This window comes from Dendrobates tinctorius, unplaced genomic scaffold (assembly GCF_039654945.1).
Source record: "Dendrobates tinctorius isolate UK_male_01 unplaced genomic scaffold, ASM3965494v1 ptg000183l, whole genome shotgun sequence".
In the NCBI taxonomy this organism is placed as follows: domain Eukaryota; kingdom Metazoa; phylum Chordata; class Amphibia; order Anura; family Dendrobatidae; genus Dendrobates; species Dendrobates tinctorius.
In genome coordinates this window covers 10,466,949-10,477,500 of record NW_027361850.1, presented here as the reverse complement: position 1 = coordinate 10,477,500, position 10,552 = coordinate 10,466,949, and the positions used below count along the sequence as shown (strand labels likewise).

Below are 10,552 nucleotides of genomic sequence, written 5' to 3'. Positions count from 1 at the left end.
GTGACTGTGCCAAATTTTGTGGCTGTAGCTGCGCGGTGCGGATGACAATCCTGGACATACACACACATACATACACACACACTTGAGCTTTATATATTAGATATATATGTATGTATTCTATGTGTACATATCTAGTGTTTTGTGAGCTGTCAGTGTGATTTTGCAAAAGCCGACAAATGAATTCTCACCTAATCTATCTCTTTCTCTTTATGAGATGTGTGTGCATATATATATATATATATATATATATATATATATATATATATATATATATATATATATATATATATATATATATACATATACACACACACACACACACACACACACACATACACACACACACACATACATACATGCATATGTGTCTCACTGACATACGGTACTATATCTATAATAATAAATGCCCTAAGCAGCTTCCGGTTGTAACAACTTCCGTCCAGTTGTAACCGGTGACGTCACCGCACACCTCTTTCCATGTTAACCCTCAACACACACACTCCTCTCACCTTTCACCATCTCCACTCACGTCCACTCACTCTTTCACTCCGTCTCTCATACTCACGCCGTCATCGCCGCTGATCCACGATCCCCGACATCTTCTTCCGCCGGCGCCATCCTGGATCCAGACGTCCTCCACGCTGGCGACATGTTCTTGCGGCGACGCCATTTTGGATCGGCGAAATCCCGCGATACTCAAGATGGCGTCGCCGCAAGAACATGTCGCCGGCGTGGACAACGTCTGGATCCAGGATGGCGCCGGCGGAAGATGTCGGGGATCGTGGAGCAGCGGCGATGACGGCGTGAGTATGAGAGACGGAGTGAGAGAAGGGGTCGTATGTGGAGTGAAAGAGTGAGTGGAGATGGTGAAAGGTTAGAGGAGTGTGTGTGTTGAGGATTAACATGGCAAGAGGTGTGATGCCATCGCATCCTCCCGATGCGATAGCATCGGGCCATAATCTAGTATATATATATTTATATATTTTTTTTTTTCCGCTTTATGAGATGCACCTGATTATAAGACGCACCCCCAAATTTGGTGAAAAAAAAGAGAATTTTTTTACTTTATGTTAAATGGAGGTGTGTCTTATAATGTCAGTGTCCGTGTTTCAAATCATATATATATCCTCATCCTGGTATCTATATAACCCCCATCCTGGCACATTGCCCCTTTGTGCTGTCACATAGCCCCCCCAACCCATCCTGGATATAGCGCCCCCGGTCACTATATGCCCCCCTGCTGGCACTCACATGGCCCCCCTCTCTCTATATGCCCCCGTGCTGGCACGCACATGGCCCCCTCCTCTATATGCCCCCCTGCTGGCATGCACACGGCCCCCAGTCCCTATATTCCCCCCCTGCTGGCATTCACACGACCCCCCGTCCCTATATTCCCCCTTGCTGGCATGCACACGGGTCCCCCAGTCCCTATATTCCCCCTTGCTGGCATGCACAGGCCCCCCTGTCCCTATATTCCCCCTGCTGGCAAGGACATGGCCCCCCCTTCCCAATATTCCCCCCTGCTGGCAAGGACATGGCCCCCCATCCCTTTATTCCCCCCTGCTGGCAAGGACATGGCCCCCCATCCCTATATTCCCCCCTGCTGGCATGGACATGGCCCCTCCGTCCCTATATTCCACCCTGATGGCATGGACACAGCCCCCCCCCCATCTCTATATTCCCCCCTGCTGGCAAGCACATGATAAAAAAACAAACACTTAACTCACCTTCTAATGATGGCTCCTGCTCCCAGCTCACTCGTGGCTTTCCTGTGTCTGTGCCGACATCCTCCTCCTGCAAGGGCGCGCGGCAGCAGCTGCTCATTCAGGCAGTTCATCATAGCTTCAGGACCTTCCTTCATGTGATCAATAGGACCTGCGGTCACGTGAAGGAAGATCCTGAAGCTATGATGAACTGCCTGAATGAGCAGCTCCTGCGAGTACCCTCGCAGGAGGAGGCTGTCGGCATAGACACAGGAAAGCCACGGGGGAGTACGGAGCACAGAGCCATCAAAAAAGGTGAATATAGAGACGGGGGAGAGTGCAGGCACATGCAATATGCGCCTCTCCCCTGTCTACCAACTCGGCGCCGCTTCAGCAGCGAAGTGATGGACAGAGGGTGCAATGAATATTACAAAAGTAGGAGCACTGACTACCCGCTGTCTCTGCAGCCTGCAGCCAGCCCACCCCAGCCCTCTGACACCATACCAGAGGCGCCCCACCTACTCTATAGCACAGCAGCACACAGATTCGGATTATAAGACGCAACCCCCATTTTCCCCAAGAAATTTGGGGAACAAAAGTGCGTCTTATAATCCGAAAAACATAGTGTATATGTGTATATATATATATATATATATATATATATATATATATATATATATATATATATATATATATATATATATATATATATATATATAGTCCTTCTCCAATTCCACACAATCAACAGAGCGAGGGAAATGTGAACAATCCCAAGACCTATATTATAGGCAAAATTAGAGGGTCCATAAGCAATCCACCACACTGAGGATACAATAGTCCAGAACATGAATTCAGTTCAGTAACAGGATAAAAGGTCCAGGGAGATGAGAGTACAATAATCCAGCAGACAGAGGATAAAAAGTCCATATGCTTCCCTTTCTCTCTGACGTGCTGTGATCACACCATCCTCACCACACAGGAACTGACTTCCCCCCCCCTCCTGTCCTTCCCAGCCCCCTCCCTATGTCCAGGAATAGTCAGACGGGTTGGGGTGGTTTTCAGGCCTCCCAGACCTGACAAAGGTGCCTCGGGGATTAAGACACTACAGGGGATATCAAGAGACATAAGGGCCCGTTACACATAGCGATATCGCTAGCAATATCGCTATAACTGGTTTTGTGACGCAGCAGCAAAATTGCTAGTGATATCGCTATGTGTGATACTTACCTCAAACCGGCTCCCTCGCTGGTTATCGCTGATGGCGCGAGAACGTCCTGGGCCATTTCTCGTCGTCTGCTTCCTGCTGGGCTTCCTGCTGTGGCGACGAGCGACGCGTGGATGCCTTCATCGCCTCGTCTGACAGGTAAGTAGCGACCGCCGACCGCTGCTATGTCGCTGGTGAGATCTGCCTGTTTGGCAGCTCACTAGCGACCACTTAGCCATGCACCAGCGATCCTGACCGGGTCATATCGTTGTCGGGATCGCTGGTGCATCGCTAAGTGTGACGTTACCCATAGATACAGTCAGGCTGCAGACAGTAAGTGAGCTAATTCAATTATCAGCCTTTTGGAAGGTAATTGAGACTCTAGACAATATGGGGAATAAACGGAATGATACAGGGCAACAAGAGAACACTATGAAAATCAGTAAAATAGAAATATACACAAAATGATACTCACATAGCATATCACACCATCACATATATATATTCACCTATTCTATGTGTATACATGTATTATATCTTTTGTACTCTAACATGTCAGTGTGATTTTACTGTATAGCCGCATATGAATTACCGACTTTTCTTCTATCTCTATCTATCTAATATAAAGACATATATACAGTATGTGTGTGTGTGTCACTTACATGTATATATCTATGTATTCTATGTGTATATATCAATTCTATCTATTCTTTTCTGAGATGTCAGTGTGATTATACTGTAGCCACATATGAATTGACGGCTTTTCAAAGGACACTGGTGCGTATAAATTGGACAGCACTCACATGGTGCAAGTGCTGTCCGATTTATTCTCACACCCATTGACTTGTATTGGCGATTTTTTTTCTCAGTCCGATTTCAGCCAAGATTAAAAAAAAAAAAAAAAAAAAAAAAAAAAAAAAATCGCAAATGAGATGTCATCCATTGAATAACATTGGTCAGAGTGCAATCCAGATTGCACTCGTCCGATTTTCTCTCCAGTGAGTATGAGCCCTAAATGTACTAATTTCTAGGAATAACAGATGACAGTGCAGAAATAATCCCACACTGATATTAGTATCTAGGCATAGATGAAGTAACATGCGAGATGTATACAGTGTGATCTGTACACTGCCAATATCCAGCCTCATACACCTTCAGCAGTGCCGCCCTTACCTTACCCCCTCTAATGATAAGGAGATGGCTCCTCATTACACAATATCTTTCCCAATCTATAGAGCAAAGCTGGCACTAAGTGAGCGGCCAATCCTCGGAGCAAGAGAAGGATTGGCACCTGTTTGGATGACTGATGTAGGGACTGCAGTAATGCTACACATGATTCAGCCACTTTATCTTACCATCTATTGACTCCAGTCTGGCTGGATTGGCATAGGGCTTAAGTTGGAAATCTTGGAACCATCTTGTGTCTATTTCACTGATACCCACAAAATCTAGAGCCTTTCCCTAAAGAAAAAAAAAAGAGCTGTCATTCTACAAAGAAACATAATTAGAGGGGTAATCCAAGTCTAATTTTATTATTATGGTTCTAAGAGCTAACAGGCAGGTAGATGCTATCTACCTGCCTGTTCTGCCTAATGCCGGCTGTGAGTGGCCACCGACCGCTCCTGCCAGGGATTCAGCTGCTCCACATCAACAGAGCAGCTCTTCTTCTTCCGGGCTGCTCTGTTGACGTCATGCTGATTGACTGTTGGCTCCACACAGTTAGGCAGCCAGCTGTCAATCATCATGACATCAGCATTCATGCTCCATCAACAGGGCAGAGTGGAAGAGAAGCTGCTGCTCTGTCAAAGTGATGTCAGATGAAGCAGTCTGTGACCGCACTGAGCTCTCAGAAATCAGCGGCAGGCAGAACCAGCAGGTAGTTAGTAACTACCTGCTTGTTAGTTCTTACACCCATAGTAAAAAAATAAAATAGTCCTGGATAATCCCCTTTAATAACAGACAAAAGTTATAATACATTTCTTATAGGAGCAACAATTAGGGTTTGTTCACATGTTGCTTTTTTTTTCCGCAGAGAAAACGCAGTGTATTACATTAACGGCAAAGTGAATGAGATCTCTGAAATCCCATGCACGCGCTATTTATTTTTTTCCTTGCAGATTTAAACCATTAAATGAATGGGAATAAAACACAAATAAAAAATTCCCATGGATACATCATTGATTTCTGGACTATATCATGCAGTAATATTGTAATATTCAGAGGTCGTTTCCTTCAGCCGCACGATTCCAATACAAACCCCCGGGGAGGCCACTTGTAGATTGAAGGCTGAACTTGCAAGGTTGAAGGTCTGCAGGAACGATGGTGCCGAGACACCTGAAACAAAGAGACAATGTCACCACAGATGAAAGAAAAAACACTATTCACCACAACGTGCTCTCTTGCTGTACAAATCAGGGGACGTTCACCTGGAGCTTTTTGTGATGATGATATAGGAAAGGATTCTGCTCCTTAATCCACATCAAAAACGGCTTCAAATAATTCCATAGAAAGCAAAGCTAATTCAAGGAGTAAGTGAGAAAAACCTGGCAATGGAACGCCATGTAAGTTCTTGAACCACTTCTGGTTGAGAATATGCTCCAAATAAGAACAACGAATCAATAGAAGCAGAAAATAAAACAAAGCAAATACATTTTTTTTTTACATTTTTTGACTGGAGATTTTCACAGAAAAAAAAGCAGATAGACTTGTGAAACCAGCCTGCACCCTGCATAAATAAACATGCATTATATAAATCTTTGTGGGGTGGCTGGGTAACGTGGGGAGGAAGGGTAAAGCGGGGATGCTGGGTAACGTGGGGTGGAAGGGTATCGTGGGGTGGCTGGGTAACGCGGGCTGGCTGGGTAATGTGGGGAGACTGGGTAATGTGGGGAGACTGGGTAATGTGGGGTGGATGGGTGCTTGGGTAATGTGGGGTGACTGGGTAACACGGGGTGACTGGGTGTTTGGGTAACACGGGTATCTGGCCTGTGGGTGCACATTTGGTATTGGTAGCCCGCCTGATGTAACAATAGGGGTGTTGGTAATAGGCTGTTATAGGGGCACCTCACGTAAAGCCCCCGTTACACACTGCGATATCGCTAGCAATATCGCTGTAAAGTCACCGATTTTGTGACGTTATAGCGATATTGCTAGCGATATCGCTGCATGTGATACTTACCTCCGACCGGCTCCCCCGCTGGTTATCGCTGATCGCGCGAGAAGCTGCTGGATCATTTCTCGTCGTCCACTTCCTGCGGCGCTTCCTGCTGTGACGACCGAGCGACGCGTGGAGCCGGGCGGTAGGACGCAGGATCGCCTGGTGTGACAGGTAAGTAGCGACCCCCGTCCCCAGCGATGTCGCTGGTGAGATCTGCCTGTGTGGCAGCTCACTAGCGACCACCCAGCGATTCACCAGCTATCCTGACCGCATCATATCGCTGGTCGGGATCGCTGGTGAGTCGCTAGGTGTAACGGTACCCTAATGGTGTGAATGACGTCCTAAGCAGCCGGGGATGTTTGGTGGGTAGTAAGTGTTGTTTTCTTAGTATTTTGCCCCGTGCTGCCCCTGCCTTTATCATGTGGGGTCTCCTGCTTCCTGTTGTGCATTTGTGTCTGGACATAGTATTACAAGTACGGCTGCTAGTTTTCTTTTTCTGTGATGTCTTATTGATTTTTGTCCTTTTTTCAGGCAAAAAAGCTCCATGTGAAAATATCCTTGTGGTCCGTTCACATGGAGCTTCTGACGTGGATTATTCTGGCTATTAAATCCATATCTAAGAAACACAAAAAAAATGACTGGGGGGTTTTCAATTGTTTTTATAATCTCTATATATAAATCTGAATGTGTGTGTGTGTGTGTGTGTGTGTGTGTGTGTGTGTGTGTGTGTGTGTGTGTGTGTGTGTGTGTGTGTGTGTGTGTGTGTGTGTGTGTGTGTGTGTGTATCACCAACCAATCACGAAGCAGCAGAGTGGGACACCAACCAATCACGAAGCAGCAGAGTGGGACGCGGCTGGAAAGCGGGGCTGAGGACGGATACAGCAGGACAGTGCATAGAGAGCGGGGCTGTGAGGAAGACAGTCTTCAGGACAGGGGCCGAATAGTGCTGACACCCTCCCAGCCCTGTCCCGGCTCAGTCGACGCTCCCCGTCGCCAACTGTGCTATCTCCCCTCTCCCATGCAGCTTCCCGGCCTAAATTTAGTCCTCGGCTTCTACTGCGGCCTACTACAGCGCTAGGCCACCCAATCACACGCTCTGCAGCTCCGCCCACTCTTGCCGACCGTGCTACGCCACACCCCCCGCAGGCCGCCCAATCACATGCGCTGCAGCTCAACCCACTCCGGCAAGCTCCGCCCACTCCGGCGGAACCAACAATCTGCGCACATCTTCCCTCTTAAAGGGATCTCCTGTATGGAAGTTAGGGCAAATCCCTCAGCACTCTGATTCTGACCCCAAGGTTCTATTAAAGGGATCATTGGTATGGAAGTTAGGACCGTTCCACTCAGCTCTGTGGTTCTGACCCCAGGGTCTCTTAAAGGGATCATTGGTATGGAAGTTAGGGCAAATCCATTCTGCATTTTGGTACTGACGCCAGGCCTCTCTTAAAAGGATCCCCGGTCTGGAAGTCAGGGCAATTCCACTCAGTATTCTGGTTCTAACCCCAGGCCCCTCTTAAAGGGATCCACGGTTTGGAAGTCAGGGCAATTGCCTTCAAATGCTCTGGTGTTGACCCCAGGCCTCTATTAAAGGGATCATTGGTATGGAAGTCAGGAAAAATCCATCCATCGTTTTGGTTTTGACCCCAGGCCTCTCTTAAAGGGATCCCCGGTATGGAACTTAGGACCGTTCCACTCAGCACTGTGATTCTGAACCCAGGGCCTCTTAAAGGGATCTCCGGTATGGAAGTGAGGGAAAATCCACTCTGCGCTCTGATTCTGACCCCAGGCCTCTCTTAAAGGGATCTCCGGTATGGAAGTTAGGGTAAATCACTCAGTGCTCTGATTCTCACCCCAGGCTTCTATTAAAGGGATCATTGGTATTTAAGTCAGGGCAAATCCACTCAGCGCTCTGGTTCTGACGCCAGGCTGACGGGATGATGTGGGATATTAGGGGTAGTTGTCCAGTGGCTCTGGCTGATGGGATGATGTGGGATATTAGGGGTAGTAGTCCGGTGGCTCTGGCTGATGGGATGATGTGGGATATTAGGGGTAGTAGTCCGGCGGCTGTGACGGGATGATGTGGGATATTAGGGGTAGTTGTCCGGTGGCTCTGGCTGATGGGATGACGTGGGATATTAGGGGTAGTTGTCCGGTGGCTCTGGCTGATGGGATGACGTGGGATATTAGGGGGAGTAGTCAGGTGGCTCTGGCTGATGGGATGATGTGGGATATTAGGGGCAGTTGTCCGGTGGCTCTGGCTGATGGGATGATGTGGGATATTAGGGGCAGTTGTCCGGTGGCTCTGGCTGACGGGATGATGTGGGATATTAGTGGTAGTTGTCCGGTGGCTCTGGCTGACGGGATGATGTGGGATATTAGGGGTAGTAGTCCGGTGGCTCTGGCTGATGGGATGATGTGGGATATTAGTGGTAGTAGTCCGGTGGCTCTGGCTGACGGGATGATGTGGGATATTAGTGGTAGTTGTCCGGTGGCTCTGGCTGACGGGATGATGTGGGATATTAGTGGTAGTTGTCCGGTGGCTCTGGCTGACGGGATGATGTGGGATATTAGTGGTAGTTGTCCGGTGGCTCTGGCTGACGGGATGATGTGGGATATTAGGGGTAGTAGTCCGGTGGCTCTGGCTGATGGGATGATGTGGGATATTAGGGGTAGTAGTCCGGTGGCTCTGGCTGATGGGATGATGTGGGATATTAGGGGTAGTAGCCCGGTTGCTCTGGCTGATGGGATGAGGTGGAATATTATAGTGAATGTGGCTATGCGGAGTGGTCGGGGTTATACACTCAGCTTTATATAGATATAATCATTATAATTTGTTATAACTAACCGTAGTTAGTTACTATGCCCGGGCAGCTCCGGGCTCTTCAGCTAGTTTATATATATATAGCAGTTTTTCTCGTGTCATATTTGGCGCATTTTTTCCAGCAGAAACGCCGGTCCGGACATTGCTGGGGAGGATATACCACCGACTTCACCTGCTGGTGTAAAATGTATCCGATTTGCCAAAACTGCTGCAAATCTGCCCCATGTGAACACAGCCGTGTGCTCTGCCAAGTTTAGAACTGTCCAAAAAACCCTTTAGTACAGATAAAGCAAATGTCTTTTTTCCCCCCACATTTTCTAGTCTGACCGCCCCTTTAATAATGGCACCAACTGTGTCTTATCTATCTCTGTGGCGACTGTGAACTACAACTACCAGCATGCTGATCCAGTCACGTATCAGCTCAGGTCCAATACAACGGTACAGGAGGCAGATCACATGACCCACAGGGGAGCGACGGTCACATGACCACAACCAACCTCTCACCTCCGGTAACGGCGCTGCACACGATCAGACAGCTGGGCTTGGTGAGCCGATCTGTCGCCCCGCCGCCTCCGGTAGACCCTTGTTTCTTCATCATATCCAGGGTGAAACATCGGCTATCGCTGTACGCATGCGAATTAGGAGTTGTCAACCGCGACATTGTCAATAAAGATTGTTGGAATGACGCGCTGAGTGTGACGTCATATTTAGGGGCGGGTCCAAGTTCTTAACATTGCTCGTTATTGGTGCATGGAGCGGTCATACAAGGCAGTGGCGGGTGTGTGTGCCCTGCTGTCCATAGGGGGCAGAATGTTATATATTGTGAGCTCTGCAGGGAGCTGGTTCTAAGGGTACCGTTACACATAGCGATGCACCAGCGATCCCGACCAGCGATATGACGCGGTCAGGATCGCTGGTGCATCGCTAGGTGGTCGCTAGTGAGCTGCCACACAGGCAGATCTCACCAGCGACATTGCTGGGGACGGGGGTCGCTACTTACCTGTCACACTAGGCGATCCTGCGTCCTCCCGCCCGGCTCCACGCGTCGCTCTTCGTCACAGCAGGAAGCGCCGCAGGAAGCTGACGACGAGAAACAGTCCTGAACATTCTCGCGCGATCAGCGATAACCAGCGGGGGAGCGGGTCGGAGGAAAGTATCACACACAGAGATATCGCTAGCAATATCGCTATAATGTCACAAAATCGGTGACTTTACAGCGATATTGCTAGCGATATCGCAGTGTGTAACGGGGGCTTAAGGCTGTGTTCACACACAGCGGGTTTTTTTTGCGTTTTTCCCACGGATTTACCAAAAAATCCGCGGGAAAAACGCAAAAAAAGAAGCTTCCCATTCATTTTAATACATTTTGCAGTTTTTGTGCATATTGATGCGTTTTTTTACCGCGAAAAAAGCGCTTCGCGTTAAAAAACGCAGCATGCTCATTACTTTCGCGGTAAATTCCGCATTTCTGGCTATTTTCTATGTGTCTGGGGACGCACGAAAAAATCACGGCAAAAGCGCGCGGAAAAAAAGCGTTTTCTGGGAAGGAGTCCTGTTTTTATGCAGAAATTTTATGCATACGTGTGAACATAGCCTTATAGAAGCATCATTTCATACGCACTAAATAAAATAACACAGGGCCGAGTATTACATAAAAAAAATCCTAC

General features: G+C 48.0%; 1 protein-coding gene across 2 annotated transcripts in view; it reads right to left on the bottom strand.

The window, feature by feature from the left end:
- LOC141055077 (glutamine amidotransferase-like class 1 domain-containing protein 1) overlaps window positions 1–9,593 on the bottom strand; it is a 35,976-nt gene extending 26,383 nt beyond the window's left edge. The window contains exons 1-3 of one of the 2 annotated variants that reach the window (XM_073552038.1): window positions 9,390–9,593; window positions 5,165–5,241; window positions 4,263–4,368 (exon numbers count right to left, since the gene is read on the bottom strand). In XM_073552038.1, the coding sequence (XP_073408139.1) occupies window positions 4,263–4,368; window positions 5,165–5,241; window positions 9,390–9,546 (340 nt within the window). In that variant the 5' untranslated portion in view covers window positions 9,547–9,593. The remainder of the gene's footprint in view (window positions 1–4,262; window positions 4,369–5,164; window positions 5,242–9,389) is intronic. The other variant, XM_073552037.1, reaches the window with a different exon arrangement.
- Window positions 9,594–10,552: the final 959 nt, after the last annotated feature.